General features: G+C 28.3%; 1 protein-coding gene across 2 annotated transcripts in view; it reads left to right on the forward strand.

Annotated features, from left to right (window-relative positions):
- LOC114127997 (monocarboxylate transporter 12) overlaps positions 1 to 11,738 on the forward strand; it is a 28,064-nt gene extending 16,326 nt beyond the window's left edge. The window contains exons 4-6 of one of the 2 annotated variants that reach the window (XM_050201321.1): positions 2,486 to 2,612; positions 7,219 to 7,398; positions 7,673 to 11,738. In XM_050201321.1, the coding sequence (XP_050057278.1) occupies positions 2,486 to 2,612; positions 7,219 to 7,398; positions 7,673 to 9,143 (1,778 nt within the window). In that variant the 3' untranslated portion in view covers positions 9,144 to 11,738. The remainder of the gene's footprint in view (positions 1 to 2,485; positions 2,613 to 7,218; positions 7,399 to 7,672) is intronic. The other variant, XM_050201322.1, reaches the window with a different exon arrangement.
- The last annotated feature ends 9,619 nt before the right edge of the window (positions 11,739 to 21,357 follow it).

A 21,357-nucleotide genomic window follows, 5' to 3' on the forward strand; every position in this document is an offset into this window, starting at 1 on the left:
TTATAATAGACAGATGACGCACCATTACTCAAAACTACAGTATTATACATATAGTAGTTAATCAACAATAAACCATTTCAATTAAACAGCTCTACGTTTCTAATGATACAAATTGCGTAATATAATCATTTCACTATATTCATAATTTGTAATTGACTGAATTATATTAAAATAAAAATGTTAGAAATTAGCGGTTAACGACTTAATATAATGAGGTACAGTTAGTCAAGTTATCAATAATCACAAGCATTTCATGCAAAAATAAAACTAAAATGAATCAATAATTTTATATTATTTTATTAAAGCTTGAATATTTAAATGGAAAATAGTATCAAATTGATTCCCGGATTCCCGGAATTTTTTTATTGTCAATTTTTGATCACTTGATAAATATTATTTTTAAATTAAGGATTAAAGTTACTATACTATTAAAAAATAAAAAGATACATCTGGTAAAATGTATTTTGACATTTTAACTCATCATAAAGTATAATATTATTTATAGTTACACATATCATAATTTTTAGTTATTAACAATATCAATAAATTTCAACAACCAAACAGAATAATGAAAATTTAAATTTTCTGTTAACAATATTTTATTTTATTTGACTATAAAAACTAAAATTAGGTAATAGGTATAAATAAATATATCCGGATAAAAACTAATTGTAATTTGTAAATATTAAAACCTAGTTCTACCAAAAATAATTTGACCTAACTAATTTTTAACTAAATTTCGGGGTTTTATTGCAAGTTAAAAATGCCAGTAAATGATTTAGGTACATTGATGTATGTAATAGTTTGTGCCTTTCGTATGATTTTATTTATTTGATTAACGATTATAATATTATAATTTACAGCTATATGTTAAGTACTCTAACTATTTAATGTATCGATTCCTACTGTAAAATTAAAATGCATCAATAATACTTGACTACATCCATAATATAATGAATTATAAGTAAAAATGTATGACAGAAACATTAAAAATTCTAACAATTAAGTTTGTTTTATAATATTATACACATTAATCATAATGTGAGTATAATAATAATTAGTGAAAACGAAATAAATGTTTTTATAAATTATAAATATATACGTATATATTTACTTATTTAAGTTTTAAATTGATAAATGACCCACATTCTCAAAAATAAATATATAATAAACATATATGTATATTCCATTAGAATATTAGATATTTTATTCACTACTAAAATATACATTGTATTATACCTATGTATGCTTCGTGTAATACAATTTATATACTTTTTTCTTTATAGTATAGTATATTATATTGTTTTAATTAATAAATACCCAAGTTTAATTTATTTATATTTAATCATTCTTAAAAATATTAAACCACATAATTGTTTTTAAGTTATTTTAAAATTTAAAATCCTTACAGTTTGAATAATTAGTTAAAATTACTATTTTTATTAAAATTTGAAATATTTTATCAATTGGTTTTTTTTTTTTTTTGACGTGTATTAAATTATCTAAAATCATTTAATGAATATTGTATACTATGAACATATTAATAACGTTTATTTTTTATAAAATATGTTATGTTAGGTAATTAAATATTTTGCCAACATTTTAATCATGATAATTTCTTCAGTTTACTTCAAATCCGATCAATACAGTTCTATTAGTTCTATTTTTTTTTTTTAGTTTTATGCTTATAAATAATATACCTTTGAAATTGATGAAATAACCATATTTTGTTTCTTTTTACTGACGGTAGATATTAGTATAATGCACCTAAAAGGATACATTTTGCGTATAAAACCTGTTAGACTATCTATTATATGCCATGTTTTCAAAGTATATATTACACCATCCATTCGCACTCAATTAAAATTGTTAACAAACATGTTGTTTGTTTAGTTTATAATTAATGTAAGGATTGATTTCGTGAATAGATTATAACTATAGGTAGAGTTGTTTGTCATAGATGTGGTTGTTTTATTCACCGTTTAAGTAAAAGCTTCTTAGAATTTAGCATAGTACTTGCATTACTATACAGACACAATAATATTCAGTAGGTCACATTTAAAAGGATCAGTCTGAATTATTGTTTAATATACTGACAAAATTATTTCCAGATGCAAATTGGTTATATAGAAATACATATTTTAATTAAAATGTTTTGTAGTACTTATACATTATTATAATATATTATCGAAAAAGCCAATTCTGTGTTTAGTATTATTTGTTGGATTAAAACATATTTTTATGACATTAATTAAAATAATTATAAAGAAAGGGTTTTTATAATATACATCATATAATTATTTATACAAATCACTAAAGAATTTAAATGAGCTGTTCCAATGTGTATTAGTTATTTTTCATATGTATTTATTAATACTAAATTCTAATACAAAGATTTAATAGTACTATGTTTAACGATTCATACACACAAACTATAAACATTATAATTCATTTAATATTTTTTATATACATATGTATATATTAGGTCCTGTTTCGAGTTACCTGTCATCAATATACTCATATCGTACAGTAACGCTTATTGGAGGCACTTTAGCTTCTTTGGGATTGATGCTCTGTTATTTCGCCGACTCCATCACATTTCTGTACTTCAGGCAAGTATTCACATACTTATTTAAGTTATATTAGTTAAAATATCGTTTTATTCTGTTAATTCAAAGAAATGTATTAATACTCAATCAGTATTTTTCTTTGATCGTATTTGTATATGATTATTGTTTTCTATAATTAGTATTATAACATTAATGATTACCGAGTGATTATTTAAACAGTAAAAGCGCGCATTATCATGAAGAATATACGTTTTATAAAACATGGTTTTTAATATTTTTTTAAACTAATTACACAAAAAAGCATCGTTTAAACAATATTTTTTATGTTTTTTATAGTTATTATTTTTAACACTACTTTTTTGATGATAACATACATTTCTTAATTAGTTTTTTTTTTTTGAGTATTTTGATACGTAAAAATGAAATTTCAAACAAGTAATTAATTATAATTATAAATATTTAAAGTTTTGAAGAAGAGTGGTGTATGACAACCACACAGGGATACACAAACCTTACAAAATGTTGGTTCATTACTACCAGTTCACCTAAACTTTAAACTCTTATAACTCATAAGTTATAAATATTCGTTCAAATTTTCAAAAATTAAAATAGGTAATCTGAAAAATGTTCTGCTCTGGAATATGAGATTAAAAATAAACATTCGTTCGAAAAACATAATAATTTAAAACATATTTAACAATAACAAATAGTGAATATATGATTTTTTCAAAAATATTGTTTTATTATAAAACTTTGGATAATTTAAAAATACAAATATTTTTATAAAATGTTTATAGTTTTCGAAATAATAAATGTATAACAGTCTGTATACAGAAGCGGGCAAACCATGGTTTTTTCTGTTATCTTGCCTTTGGTTTACTTATTTTAGTACGAGTTAAGTTTTATAAAATCAATATTTTATACACATTATTACTATTTGTTCGTCAATGCGCTTATGTCCCGAATACTGAAAAAAAAAACATTGATATATATATTTATTTACTTATTAGTTATTTAAATTTATTAACGTTTCTTAACATACGGTAGTATATACGAGTATATATTGTGATATTTATATGTAAATATATAAATAAACCTATACTTATATACTATTAGTGTATTAATGATCTTTTTTATTCATCAAAAAAGCTTAAGGTATACAGTTTACCATGAGAAAAACATTAAATTGACAAATTGAAATTTTGTTCAATGCCCTTGAGATTTATTTATTGTTACAAAAGCACAATTTAACAGGAAATTGCGTACTTGCCATATATACCTACGTCCTACAGTAAATTAAAATGGATAGCCTATAGTCATAGTTAGTAGGTAAAAATATCAATTTACCTGTTCCACAACAAGTAATTATTTTTCCTATAATAAATTACATTTCATTACATATACATACTAAAAATGATATCAATATAATCTTATAAACGCGGCTATAATATGTTTTTAACTAACAAGTGAAAAATTCTTTAATAATAATTGAAACAATTGTTATAATTTACTTATTAAAAATGATTGCTATGAAATTTATAAACAGTAGGTAAACTATTATTAAACGTTTATATTTGAACTGTAATTAGTGTAAATTAGTTTTCGTCTTTGCTTATTCATTTTTTTACACCCGTAACTATAGAATGTCAGTTCTCATACGTTATTAATCAAACAGATTTAATGTACCTACGTTATATATTTTTCTTTGTTAACTAGGTTTGAATTTGATTAAAATTATAAAAAAGGAAAAAATATACATGCCTATGTTGTTTAAAAAATACATAATATAATTATACAATTTTATAAATAATTACATAGAAACATATAATATTATTAATAAAATATCATTGACAATTTTAATTATTTTTATGATATAGAAATTTTATAGATTACAAAATTAAAATTTGAATAATACATTTGATTTTACATTAATAAATCGTCATACATTGATGTTATTAATTATAATATAGTACAGTAGTATAAATACATTTTTAGTCAGTGTTTTACCAATAAAAATCATCAATATTCATAAACGTAAAATAGTTGATATTTTAACCTAGGTACAAAATAAATATTATTCAAACGTCTTTAACTGAATATGAATATGAAAACAATTTTTATTTTTTCAATAATATATACTAGTATCTATTTTTGATATCTATTCTTATTTAGTATTATTAGGTACTATTTTATATTTTTATAATCATATTAATAATGAAAAATATTATTTATATTTCTGACTTTTTGAGTCATTTCGAATATTTTTATTAGTATAGATTCTAAATACATACGATTTACTTTGTATTAAATAATTTATCAGCCGATTTAATCGTAACTTTGATTTTCAATTTTTAATTTAACATGATTCTACCAATTGGTATACTATACAGTATACAATATTATTTTAATGGATTTTAATTGTATATATTATTATTCATTTTCATATATATATATAATTATATAATATATATTGAGTAGACAAAGGCTATGCTAGAAGGATGGAATCAGGAAAGATTTTTTTAATGCTATAGGAGAGAATTATGAAGACATGAATTGGAAGGAGATAGCGGATAATAGAGAAGAATGGGGTAGGATTTGTTCTATTGCAAGATGGTCTTACAGGCCTTAAAAAAAATATGTTATATATAATGTGTTCTAATATATAGAATTAATAGTTTACTTCACAATAACTATAATCCATTATACATAAAATATTTCTTTTTCTCATTATTGTGTTCAACCGTTACTATTTAGATATATTTTATCGAAATATTTCTATAGTAGTATAATTAATATCCTTACTAATTATTAATTATCATAATATTTCTTGAGATATTGAATTATATCATCTCAAAGTTCTTAATGTCTCATTTTTGAAATATCTATACATACTAATTACAGCATTGATATATAATAAATCCATACAATTTAATAATTATATACATATTATCATATCATATTTATATTTTTAAATTTTTTTCTAACCACAATTTTTACAATTCCATTTATTTATTTTTTATTTATTATTTTGCATACCTATATGATTTTTTACAATTGCACTGATCATTGGTTACCAGATAAATTATGAAACCTCTATTGTGTATTGCACCTGATAATGGGTTATTTTATGTAACGTAACGTGTATACAAATAGTATAAATATATTATTATAATATAATAAAACATTTTGTAATACAATAGACTCAGTTGGGCCCAGGTAAGCATGGTGTATCTGATACTGTGTAAAGTTTATAGTCTGATCACGAATAATATTTAGTGTACAAGTCATTATTATTATTAAACTTATTTGCACGTGCTCTCTGTGAAATTAAATCTGATTGATGTTGTGTCACTATGTCAGTATTGACGTATGATACATTTATTTTTCAAAATTTGTTGATGGTTTGGTTGTACAAAGAAAATAATTCATGTAACAAATATCTGTTATTGACGAGATTCTATCGAATGATTAACTTTTGCTCGTTAAATATAGCACTAACAACAATATTGATAATATTGAAGATAACATTACTATTTATGTAAGAAATTCTATTCACGTCGTTGACTTATCATAGATGCTATCGAGCAGGGTAGATACAAACAAAATGTATCAGTCAATACATTTTTAATTTATCCAATCATGACAATCACTTAAATTCGTAAATATCGTATTGTTTTTTTTTTTTCATAGTCTCATTAGAAAAATTATATTATATCAATAACATATAATTGTATCGTCATAATTTTCTTTTAAGAAAAATGTACAAGATGGTACAAAAAATATATGTGAATAGAGTAGAAAAAAACTCGTTTAAATAAACAGGTTATAAATAAATAAATAATTTAATACCTATTACTTAATGTCACTGACGCAGATCATGGTTAAATCATATTATGCATTGTATCCTAATTGTACGATTAATTGTATATTTAAATTTGAATTTGGATTCAAAATTGTTAAGTTCATCATGTTTTATACCCATACATATATATATATTGTAGGTAAGAAGTAGATACGTGCTGTGTATGATGATGAAAAACAAACCAATAATAAATCATATTATATATGATACTTTCTAGAAGAAAAATTTCATCACTCGTATCTTAATCTGTAAACATTAAATATCAATGTTAGCATATGTATGATGTGAAATGAAATAAGTCTACCGGAAAACAAGATTTTCGGCGTATATCGATCAATCATAATCGTTTTTGATGGATTTCTTTCGGTTTTTTGAATCCAACGAAACGACAAAATATTGGATTGTGGGGCATAGAACGTCATTTACTAAATCATTCAATCGGATATATTATATTGCTATGTTCTAGAACAAATAACCAATCATTTTATTCATTAGCACTCACAAACAGTTCTTTTCTCCAAGTTTTTCAATTTACTATCTATTTATTTCTTCAGAAAACTGCTTTTTATGGCAAAGCAAAAAGACTGAACAAAATTATCAACCTAGCGACCTGCAATTAAATACCTACTTGTAAAACGTATTGTTCTTCCAAAATGTTATTTTTTCTTAAAATTTCTGCAATTTTCATAAGCAAACTGATTAAACGCCTATATTTTTTATCGGGTTTTAAAAAATACTCGAATGTTAACTATTTCGGTAACGGCAACGGACCATTGCGTGTTTCAGTTACGGAATGATGTTCGGCTGCGGTGCGGGTCTGGCGTTCCCTCCCGGCATATTCATCGTGACATCGTACTTCGTCAAGTACCGCGGGTTCGCCAACGGAGTGGCTATATCTGGCAGCTGCTTGGGTTCCATGTTCCTGCCGCCGTTTCTGGGATACCTGATCGACAACTACGGTTACAAGTACAAAAACAAAATTCCTTCCCCTCCTCAAAACACTACGTGCCGTATACTATACATTATATTATAATATAATTATATATTATTAATATGCATATACGCTCAAGTGGTGGTCAACCGAAACGGTCCGAAAACTCTTAAATATTTTATTCACATAAATCGTTTGAAGTTTCGGGTCGCGTCGATCCCTCCCCCGCCCCCTACCAAATATAAAAACCGCCCCGTAAATACATGTGTGCTGTATGTGTGTGTGCGTGCGTGTGTGTGTGTGGCGCAGGGATGTGGTGCTGATACTCGGAGCCCTTACGCTCAACGTGTGGGTGGGCGCGATGCTGTACCATCCGGTCGAGCAACACATGGTCAAGCGGTACGTGGACGAGTGCGAGTGCGGGGACGACGGGCTGGACAGCGGGGGCGAAGCGGACGCGGCGGCTGCGGCGGCGTCGTCGGTTTCCCTGGCCGTGGCCGCGGCGGCGGCGAACTCGGTGACGGCGGGCAAAAGCTTGACGGAACTACACCGGTGTAGCGGCGACGACGACGACGACGACGGGCGGCACCTGGAGACGGTGTCGTTGCTGGCGCAGAACCTCAACGGTTACGTGATCGTCAACGAGCTGAACGCGTCCAGCGTCAAAGTGCCGACGGACGACCGGTACCTGCTGGCCGGCGGCGGCGTGGCGGTCATCGCGGCGGTCAACAGCAAGTCGGCCAACTGCGGCGGCGGCGGTACCGATTCGCTCAAGTCGTTGCAGGCGTTCAGCAGCTGCGGCCTGTTGCGGACCACCAGCGGCGGGGCCACCGACCACATGCAGCTGCAGCACCACAACTTGCACTACCAGCACCAACACTGCAACCTGCAGGCGCCGGCGTTCAGGGGCGGCGCGAACGGTTCGTCGTCGCTGTCGTCGCTGCGGTACGTCAGCACGCCGTTCCACGGCAGCACATTGGTCAGCCTGTACGAGGACTCGCAGCCCAAAAAGAAGCAGCAACAGCAACGGCGGCGGCGGCGGCGGCGGAGCAACAACAAGCGGAACAACAACAAGTCCGGCGGCGGCGGTAAGCGGCACGAGCGGTCGCCGTCGGTGTCGTCCGCGAGAACGGAACGGGACGGCGGCGGCGGCGAACGGACGTCGTTCCGCCGCCGCAAGACCGTGGCCGGCGCGTTGCAGCTGCTCTCCGACCCGCTGTTCATCGTCATACTCGTGTCGAACGCCACCACGGCCATCGGGTACACCAACTCGGCCATCCTGCTGCCGTCGTACGCCATCAGCATCGGCCACGACAAGAGCAGCTCGCAGTATCTGCTGTCCGTGGTGGCCGTGCTCGACCTGGTCGGCCGGGTGGGCGGCAGCACGCTGTCCGACTGGATCCGGCTGGACAAGCGGTACTACTACCTGGGCGGGCTCGTCCTGTCCGGCGTCTCGCTGTTCGCGCTGCCGTTCGCCGACGACTACCCGACCATGTGTTGCGCGTGCGCCGCTTTCGGGCTCGGTTCCGGCGTCGTGGTCGGCATCACGGCCGTCATAATGGTCGACATGCTGGGCGAGGAGCGGCTGTCGTCGTCGTACGGCATATCGCTGTTCTGCAACGGTCTCGTGCAGCTCATCGGGCCGCCCGTGGCCGGTTACATATTCGAGACGATCGGCTCGTACCGGCCGGTGTTCCACGGCATGGGCGTCATACTGCTGTTCGGCGCCTCCACGTGGCTGGTGACTCCGTTCCTCAAGAAGAACCATCATCGCCACTGACCGGTGTCGAGGTCGCCACTCACGTTCTCTACGATAATATAATATTACTTATATACACTTATATACTTAGGTACACACACACACCACACACACACACACACACCACACACACACACACACACACACTGACAAACCATAATACACACTTAATATTATATATAATGTTAACAAATATACAAATACACGATTCTAATATTCTAATAATATAAGCATGATAACATACGACAATTATGTATACATAATATTTGCAATAGCCGACGCGTAGGCATATACATTACACACGAGGTTAGTGTAATTTATAGTTATTATTATACTCAGTGGCTTAATTTGGATGTCGTAAAAGTACGACGAAAACCAAAAGTATTCGAGATTATATAGGTGCTACGTCGTTGTATGCATTAAAATAGTATGTAAATACTTTTATATTTTCAATATTACGATGATAAGATGGTTATCGTCACAGTTGTTAACGCATGTCAATTATAACCATAATTACAGGTTTCGTTTGAATGTTTGTTCATCAGTATTGTGTGGGACATATTTTCAAAAAAAGTGATCAACTCTTTTACAACGTTTTCATCGATCAGAGGTAAAAATATATAGGCCCTCGATGGATGGTAGAAGTACAATATTGAAAATCCATTAAAACAAGACAAATTTTACAGCACTAAAAATGTGAATCGAACATTATGCCACTGATTTACTTGTAGGTACATGCAATATAATATTACAATATTTTATTAATTACTCGTACCTCGTTTAACTATAATATCATTTAATATGTCACAGAGATAATTCTGTTGTATAGAAGCATTTTTAATTTTACTCTCTTCTTATTCTTCCTGGACCAGCGTGTTAAATTATTTCAAGTAAACCCCAGAATCCATGGCTCACAGATATGATGCGATGAAGATCAACCGATTGCCAAAAATTACGGGAATTAACTGATTTTAACTTGTGCAGTGTAATGTAATATATTATTTCGTTGTACGTTTCTTTACGATATCGATGATTACTAGAATGATGTTATAGTATAGTTATATATAGTTTTCCAAAAGTTACATATCCAAGGCGAGTTATAACCTTATGTCGGTGGTGGCTTGAAAAAACGCCATTGATATAAATCTTAACTCGTAAACAACTGTTTATCATATATAATTAAATATTCTTATTACCGATTTCTAAACCGATTGGTTGACCATCAATCATCACTATATTTATTATGATCACTGACGATATAGAAAATTCTATCAGTATGCGCGTTTTTCATTGTATTTTTTTCCACTATATATCATTTAGGTGACCGTCAATTCCGTAAATTCACGTACGCCAAAGCAGGTATCCGTACGTCGTACGAAAATAATGTTCACCTATAGGTAATCAAGAGGCGTGCAATTACGTGCCGAACAAAATTTTTATACTAGAGGTAAAACAAAGACTAAAGACATCAAAGAAACAAAATCGTTAAATATTTTTTGTATTTTTAAATTTATTATCACACACCTACCCGTTTTAGACATGAGACCTAACCCCTCAAAGGATGTCACTGCCTGCGCAATACTTATATCGACACGAGCGTGTACATACCATATCGCTATCTTATAAATAGTTCCTCGTTTGTACGTAGATAATATAATATATTATCATGAAATACTGAATACAATACGCGCAATTAAATGTCGACGGTGCTATCCATTGGCAAACCATATTTGTTTCGATTCTTACAGATTCTTCCGACTTCCGACGTCACATTTTATTCATTATTATTGTTGTTTCGTGCAGATAGCCTATTATATCTGTAGTGACGCGTGTTAATATCAAATCTGTTTTAGCTCATATGTTATAATATGTTTTTAAGTATATAATTTATACTTTATTTCGATGTATTTATTATTTTTTTACACGTATAAACTCTCTTCTCCTATTCTCGTGCTCATGATTCTCGTATTTATACGAGTCTCGACGGCCATTCCATTCACCCGTTTGAGATACACGACGTCAATATTATTCTATATTTTGTTGGAACCAAAATGACGAATTTAAAACAAAGAAAATATAATGTCTAATTATTTTGTCTGTTCGTACCTGGTGTTTATTACGAATCTTCCGTGTCGGTTATTATATAAGTATATAACATAATATTATGTTGTTGTTGAATTAGTGGTTACGTTGTTTTTTGATTTTTTTATCAAGAATTTATATATTTAAATGTTCTACTAAGTATAGTTTATTCCTTGGAACTGATAGATACCGTACGTCCGTACATAGTTAAAATGATATAACGTTAAATAATGTTAAACGAGTTTTATTTACAACACCACTATTATACTATAATGGTAAAATTGATGATATATATATTATTACAGCCAATGAAATATGAGAAATGTACTTTTCGTTTCGAATATTTCTATTAAAATATTGTAATAATATTAGTGTATAGTGTTAATAATAATAAACTTTATAATAATTCATAGATCATTATTTTAGTGTATATAGTCATTTATTTTAATTTATTATATACTTGTATAGAAAATATATAAATCAATGTTATTCAATTAAAATATTATATAAATAAATAAATACATTTATAATGTACTCCAGTCTTTTTAATCGTACCTATTAATATTTAATTTCAAGTCTTTAATCATAATATGATTATTGATAATACGATAATTTTAATCCACTTGATTTTTAACTATAAAGCGAAATCCACTTAACGCTAAGTAAAAGTCTTTTGGTGATAGACATTGAGAACATTCCACAATGTTCAATAGAATATCCTACGTTTTACAGAAGTATTATTTGAGAAATTAAACTTTAAATGTATAAGCCTTATTATTCAAAATAAATGCTTACAATTTAAATACGTTTTTTTCAAACACGTTTGTGTGTTATGTTAAAACCTAGCCAATAACTAGAATACCTGTGTGAATATTTGTGCGAACTGTTTAAAATAGATGCGTTCCAAATACATAAAAAGTAAATGTTTCGATGAAATTTATATACCAATATTAGTTATAAAAATACGATTATACCTAACGGCAATCAGCAGTCGTGCACGTTTTGCAACCCATGTACTTTCACAGTACCTATATAATTAATTTCACAAATATGATCAACGAGGTTATTCCAAATAATAATATTGTTGTTAAGACTTAAAAGTTAAAATTAACAAATATTCAGTGCGATTCTTACTCAAATATTTACCATCTCTATACCTTATCACTTTTTGTTTGAACTAAACGTGGAGTTGTCGAAATCTGAATCAATACACACATTGAACAGTTTCATTTTAGAATAGGTCTAGTGAATAAGAGAAAAAATTTTTTCGATATTATCATATTAAATTGCAATTATACAGTTCAGCTTTTAAAAACCCATTATTTATTTCTGCCTCAAAATTTTCTGAAACATATGGTGACTAATTACTTAAAATATATAACTTATAAGATAACATTCCCTTCCGTAGAAAAATCCTAAGCACGCCATTGGACGGCATCTAGTAATTATAATAATAATAGGTATCAAGAGTAGTGCGTCATTCCTATATGGACACTATAATAGCTATGTTATTTTTATAAATTAGGTATTACTACTATATTAATATTACTAATGTATTGATTAAATTATTTTATATTTTATATTAAACAACACAATATAATATTGTAAATTATAGGTATACACATAATATTAATTAAGTGATTGACGTTTTGTCACGAAAAAATTATCTGCATAAATCAATTATTAATATTCAAATATAATTTGCAGTCATTCAAAAGTTAAAAAAACCTCAGCATTAAAACAAGCTCACGAAACTATGTAATTCATAATTTAAAATAACTTGGTAGGATCTTCATCTAAGTAAGATAATTCATTAAGATAAAAAGGTAAGTATATGGGTAATGCTTTGTTGTACATTAGGTGTTGAGTGGATCACTTTTATGGGTGTGTTAAATTTGAACTCAATGATATATAATTCTATACGAAAGACAATTCTGAACAAAGATGGTATGCCTGTATCACTAAGTAGTAAGTATACTTTATAATTTATTAAAGTCATTTAAATCAAAAAATATATAAATTATAAATTATAAATGTTTTTGGGACTCAAAAACAAAAAACTAAATAAAACACTATAAAAAATAATGTTTACTTTTGGCGAAACCCCGGCCTCAGCAGGAGAGAAGAAACCATTATAAACTAACTCCGAATAGGACATACATACACAATCCATAATCATCTTATGGCCAGAAATGTCCCTTCTATATGTGAAATACGTGAAATAAACTAGTAAGTGATGTATTTATGATTAATAAAACAAAAAAGTTGAGTGTAATTCCGAAAACATTTTTTTATGATCATCTGTAGTTTAAATTTGTACGAAATTGGTTGCTTACACAAGTATAATAGTTACACTTATTTTTGTTTTAATTCAAAAAGTAATAATCTTAAAAACTTGAAACATCGCAGTGTTCATAATATTATTATTTTTCTATACACAATGAAATTTTCAAAATATTTGAAACCTTACTATTTTACTACACTTGTTCGTGGACATCACAACATACTCGTAGATAAGCTATACATATTGTTTTAGAATTTTTTGCCTGTTAGTTAATTACTATAACAATATATAATATAAATATATATCGTTAGGTATACCTATATTATATAATATCACTAAATATGTCCTTCATAAAATTCAAAAATATGCTATTTCGTGATATTTCCTCGTGTATATTCCCCGAGCAACTATTATAGTTGTCTTCATGTCAGTTTGAAATTTTTAATAACGCCAAATATTAGTAATAATAATAAAGTTACAAAAAAAATAATCCTAATAAGTAATAGGTATTTTTAAAAAAATGAATACGTAGATTTGACATTTTAAAGTAATTTTGGTATTTTCAACCTCGCCATTTTATAGCAGCTCATTGACGTATTATAATATTTATTTATAGGATGATTTACCAAGCATAATTGCCCTCATTTATAATTTAACCATGAGTTAATTCAAACTTTAATTTTTGGAATTTTAGAGTATACCTATTATATAATGGGTATAACTGTATAATGACTATTTTTCAAATATTTTCCTAGATTTTATACTATTTAGTATTTATAGAGTTTCTATGGCTATACCAGCTTTTTTTTTTTTATAAAAATTACCCTTTTTTCTATAAATATTTAAAAGATTACTTTTTTGAAAGTATTGATGTACCTAGTTAGGAACTCTAATGAATAGGTTATGATTTATAAAACTTTATTTACTATGGATAATGGAGGACGATAGCTGTAATGGTTTGAAAATATTTATCCATCAACGTTTTATAGTTTGTAAAAATACTAGATTTTTTTAAACCATTCTTAAAGACTATTTTCCTTAGTATAAACATTTTAATAAATCAAAAACTATTTGTTTGGATTAAAATGTAGGTAAACCAATATTTAAAAAAACTTAATTTGCTTAATAATTTACAAAAAGAAAAGGTTGGTATACGCCTGAAGAAAAATAAATCTATATCGCCACAGAACATTCTTTAAATAAAATCAAAAATCTAAATTATTGATAAAATATAATACTTAAATGAACAAACTTAAAAATTCTAAAAATCAGTGTTTAAATAAATTATTTCTAAAAAAAAATGGGGTTGAGTGTGCTTGGTGAATCAATCTATATATTATTAAAGGTTACGGGTACTATAAATTATAACTCGTCAATGAGCGAGTTTCGACTACCAATGAACATGTCGTGGTTGATTATTGAATAAATTTAAAATACATAAAACCTGTATACCAAACATTATAATATAGATTAAAACACATTTTAAAAAATTTTGTCATAACAACCTTTTAAGATAAATTTTTAGTAACTCTACTAAGTCTACTACAATATTGTCGATACATATTCAGTATAAATGCGATTCATTTACGTAAACAATATACACATTAATTTACCTATAGAAATGTTAATGACTTAATAATGTATGTATATTGTATATATATAAATTAAACATAACATATTGCATTACATGTATGAACCAATATACCTAATATTATGAACAAATCAACGTATTTTCCCACACAAATTAAACATCTTCTTTGGTAAATTTAATAATATATATTCATTATACAAAATGATTCACTAAAGACTCTAATCCTCCCTTTTTCTTCAAAATTAAGTTATTTAAAATCTGATTTTAAAAATGTTTAAATATACAAAGACCATATTTTTGAATATTTAAGATTTTGAGATTTTTTTTACCTCTTAAGGATGGTCTTGTGGCGATAGCAAAATATAAACTTATGTTATCAAACACATTATCGTACACTTTATATTTCATCAATATATTATTAATATATTCAAAAATTATCTCGATTGTCTATATAATATTATATAATTAGAACCAAGTATAAATCATAGTTACAATCTTTGTTACGAAACACTAGATAGGAATGTGTAATTATTATTTTATTCACACCTCCACATCGTCCATTTTATAAACGTTAACAATTAAGTATCTATATATTATAATATGGGTAAGTTCTGTTTTTAATACTGTTATAAAACTAAATGATGATCTTTAAATCATTGGAATTAGTAAATGCCTACCTACTTAAGTATAAGTACATATTATAATAATAAATAATAATTAAGCAGATAATAATCTATACAATATACGAACGCGGTGTACAAGTGATATAATTTACATAAAATATAATAATGGTTTATGTTGCCATGTCTATATCAAATGACTAAAGATTAAATTATCGAACTTTTTATAAACACGCACTACATGTATCATGAGTTTATAAAATAATAAATAAATATGTTTTATATGTGAGTGATTATATTTTTTCGAGTTATCGATTTTCTTCTTTGCCCTTTCGTTTTTATGACGTACCTTCTTCATCTCGTATTGTAACAATAGGTGCGCGTCATATTTTACGATATGCGCGTAGTGCTACAAATGTATAAGGCCATTACAGTTTATGTCCTGTACGCCCCTGTAATCTCTAGTGAAAATAAACTCGTATTATAGTACCTACTTATTTTTCTTATAAAAATTACGTTTCACTCGTAGATTCGCATAATATAATTAATATTTCAAAAACAAACTCATGTAACCCATGTACATATTTCAATATTATATTTTATCTATAATATGTGCGTAATGCTGAAGTTATTTTCTCAGTATCCGTAAACGCGTATTACTATATAGTAGGTATATAACAATGTAAAATAACAATTTGCACTCATAATATTTACTAATATGTCTTTATGACTGCTTACACATTGTTATTTTTACAGAGTTAAAATTTATTTAATAAGATAATAACATTATTAGGTATTCATTTTTTTTAACGTACATTATCATCCGTATACTGTATACCAAATAAATATACTGCTACTGTGGCGCTGGGCTACGATTGATCGACTTTATATTCAGATTTGACTCGTAAAATAAAATTCATAACCGAATTCGATTATTTCCAATAAAGTACTTTGTCATTAGTCTGTGTATTATATTATTCCCCGGGCCACACATGTCCTGTGCAAATATGTAAATACGTATTGACTCTAATAGTTGTCATAGTCATTAAAAAATAAAATATTTATTTTGAATATAAATTATTTCATACATAAGCTATAAATACTAAATAGGTAAACAGCACATAAAATTACTTCTCATTAACTATCCATAAAAAAAAGTGAGGTACATATATACTATAGAATTGTACATACGAAATAGTTTCGTTTTTCTCTTCCCCCTTGGCCCTTGCAAGACTTGTCAAGAATCACCCTAGAAATGCTTCTATGTATTGACGATAGTTATTAACACTTTTTATGAATTTTGAATACTTACACATAGTTTGAAATTTGTGATTTGTGCGCTAAATTAAAATAAAAGGTACCTAATATATGTTTATTATTACATAGATACTTACGCATGAATATAGGTTGCATATTTAAAATGCATGTTTTAGCAATGACACTCCATTAATACTGGAAAAAAAATTTTTGTATTGGTACCATCAGAACCATCATTACAAACAACAATATAATAAGGTGTGCCTTTCGAAACCCTTGCACTTTTACAATATATATAATTATTAACTTCATCAACTATATAGACGAGGTTACTTCAAATTATAGTTGTGTAAAAGTTAAAATCAACAGCTGTGCAGTTACTCACTAATAGGTTATTACTATCTATCTACCAACCCTTTTACATTTGGTTTAAACTGCACGCGAAGTCGTCGAAACTTAGATCAATAATATTCGAGAGTATATAAATTTCCACACAAGTCAGTTTTTTTAATCAAAATAAGTATCGAAAAGTGTTTTTTAGATATTATATTAAATTCAAATTATATATTATTACATTTTGAATTAGTAGACATTTTCAAAACTTCTTTGTTTTTTAAAAAAATAAGATGTGATTAAATCTAAAATAATTATATAATATGATAATGATATATCAAATTAATTAACTGTATATTATGTTTATTTTGAAATCGCCTTCACTGCAAAAACTAAAAATATATCTTTACAAAATGCCTATAGCAGTGATTAAGTGGTTTTCAATCTTCTTACTTCATCTCCTACAATGTGTTCAAAATACACCAATTTATACAAAGTATAAAACACATATTTATATTATAAAACTATAAATTAAATAGATTTCAAGGACGTTCTTGGTACACTGATTAAAAACCATTGCTAAAGAAAGTAAAAAATAAGTTATTGATTCTAGGTATTATTATGTGACGGTAGGTGGTCAAAAAATAATTATTCCAACGACATTATAATTTACTATTCCGTTTTATATCTCATGATTTATATAATATTATTTTTTAAATAACTAATATGTATACTAATAAGTCGCTTTTGGCTCAATATGAGATTACTATATGTTTGCGTTTTACTTATTCAGTTAGCCCAGTTAGGTATACATCATTTAATACCTCCGATATTCATTTGCACGATAAAAATACCTTTATTTGCTGAAAACGTATGAAAAAGTTCCGAAGTGATGTCAGCGGTTAAAATAAACGAAACTAAACTTGTACTATTAAAATCTAGTTTGCATATTTTTATGGATTGTTTGCATAAATAGCTCACCAATAAATATGTTTCGTAACGACATAACCCCTGGAGCAAAATTTAAAAAACAGAATTCAAAATTATATTTTGCATAATCTAGCGTATCTTATTGGTTTGTTTTGTTTTGTTTTTTTGTTATATTTACATGATATGTTTTATTTATAAAGTAACTTTATGGTTTTCTATCTCTGAATTAAAACTAATGAAAGAAGAATTCTAAAAAATATGTGATCATATATGTATAAAATACACATTTATATGTTAAAAAAATTAATATTGACTACTGTTCATTTAAAACCTTGCCAACCTTAAAATGTATAATTATTTTCAGGTTTTGAAGGAAACGTACACAAAACCACACATTTTGGTAAATGTAAGCGTGATTTTTGTAAATACTTAAAGTTTGGGAGCAATATTTTTGCACTTATATAATGTTCTAATTCAGTGGTTCTCAACCGATAGACAATTCTCCCTCCCATGGAGACATAGTGATTTTATTTGTTTATTTGAATAAACGGCCATGGGGTTCAAGTACAGTGTGCTAATATAATCTTAACATTAATACAAAACTATTAACATTATTATTAAAATAATACAAATAATGATTGAACAAACAGTAGTTAATAAATAGTTTTAAGAATATTAAAAGAGTATAAAAATAACCTAGATACTATTGTCTATAATATTAATATTATACTTAACAGTCAAATTGTATATTATATAAATAAACATTAATTGACAGAAAAATAAGGTTTTGATGCAAGGTGGTAGCCATGGGGGTTAGAGTTTATACCCTTCCCCCCATCGAAATTTGGTATATTGTTGCTTTGTCGTATTAAAAGTTCGTACATTTTTATGATTTCATATTTTATTACATAATATAGGATGGATATAAATCTCTCATGTTAAATAAATCAAATTTTATCAATGCATTATATTCTCTGGCTATACTGTCAAGAGAATTATTGTAACCATACAATATACGATCAAATGGAATTTCAAAGTGAGACAATAACGCAATTGATATTGAGGCATATGAAAGTTAAACGACTGTAATAATTCAGAACAAGATATCATAAACAATTTACTAATTTGAGCGAAAAACAAATATCAACATATTTATGTCTATTAACAAGAGAATCTAAATTAAGAGATAATGAAACAATGAGAATTTTTATTGTTAAAATAATTATGCCATTTTACAATCAGTAAAATTGAATTATAAATTAAATATATTTTAATTTAATAATAAATTAATTTTCGGACGGTCATCCATCGATATCAATTATTCGAGTATTTACTATAAAAGTATTAATATAAACCACGTGAAAAGTATTATTTTAACTATTAACTAGTATTAAGTTTTTCAAAATACGTTTTATATAATATATTTAAAAAAAGTATAAAATAAAAACAAAATAACATTCAGATTTTAAAATATTCAACTAATATCTATAGGTATTAACAACGATAAAATTGTGTTTTACTATGTTCTTGATGATTACATTATTTCGTCACCTCTTTGGTTAGTTTTATACATCGTTTTGGACTTTTTTATAAAGATAAATATAAATATATCTGTATAAATATTCGTAGTTTAAATAAAGTTAAGCAAAAATTTGATAGATTGAGTATGACGGATCACAATTCACAAGCAAACATTGTTTTAATGATGTTTAACTTTCGGTTGGAATCGTTTCTCGTTTATTTGCGACCATCTATAAACGGGGTCACGCAATTTGCATTCTACAAAAAAATATTTACAAATCTCACTGTATTAGTGAGTTGGTTGAATTATTATTTTCTTATTAATTATTATTACGAGGCTTTAATTTTGTTGTTAAAAGTTGCATAAAAAACTACCTACAAGGACTTCTGAATTTAAGTATACCTACTTTAAAACATTTTAATGTGTGCCAAAATTTTAAAATTGTTTTTATTTATATGTCTACTTCGAAACATTTATTTACTGGGCAATTAAGACAATTTAACCAGAATATTGTTAAGAAGGCGTCAATTTCGTTTGGGATGCAATCTCTGTGACGAAAATTCTAAATACATAAACTTATGGCTAGTGAATTTGGGACGAAATGGAAAAAGTGACAAATATTTATGACTCATATATTATATATATTATAATATATAATATTATTATATTATATTATATTATATTATTTATTATATATATATTGTATTATATTATATTTATAGAACTACAATCAGTTAATTCTAAAGTTCTGGCTATTCAATTTTTATTGAATTCAATATGACTTTTTTTACTCAACTATAAATTATTATAACATTTACCTATAACATTAAATGTTTGATATACGAATAAATTACAATTTATTTATTGTGATTATTTATTTTTATTATTAGTTGTTTAAGAACCCCTGATTTATATATACACGAACAATATATTCAAATTACCGGGATGCAATAATAAAGTGCTCAGCCATCAAAGGCCTAAAATAAATAATTACGAAATATATCAGAGGAAAAATGTTAATGACACACGCCACACAGACACTTCAAGTAACACTCGTACAAACGATATGGTAAACTGGGTCTGAAGAAATTATTTTTGGATACCTAGCTAGGTATGATGATTTTTAATTTATATATATTTTATTCGACTACCAAATAATATACAAAATTGGCTATTTTTAATGGCGTCGGTGGAAGTAGGGAAAATGTGTTGTTTTTTTCAATTATGTACATTAATACAATCTCTCAATAACATTTCAGCCGAAAAGAATGAATCACAATTTTTTTATTCAACACGCAGATACAATTTTGTTAGTCACCCTTGCTTTATATATAATATATACGTATATACGTTAATTGCCAGTGTTATGGATTTATGATTCTTACACCTATAAATACGAATGGGGCCAATACACGTCCACCTTGGCTCGGATCACCGCGCACCGTCAGCGTGTATCGTCATAATAACACTCGAACGCGTGCGACCATGATAACCACCCGGAATCAGTTTCGCGTCTGTAGACTCGAAATCAAAATATAATTTCCTCGCGATATTAATATTGGGAATCACATTAGAATTTTTTTTTTTTTTTTGTCAACAAACTACGGTGAAGTGGG

The sequence above is a fragment of the Aphis gossypii genome, chromosome 1 (genome assembly GCF_020184175.1).
Source record: "Aphis gossypii isolate Hap1 chromosome 1, ASM2018417v2, whole genome shotgun sequence".
NCBI lineage: Eukaryota > Metazoa > Arthropoda > Insecta > Hemiptera > Aphididae > Aphis > Aphis gossypii.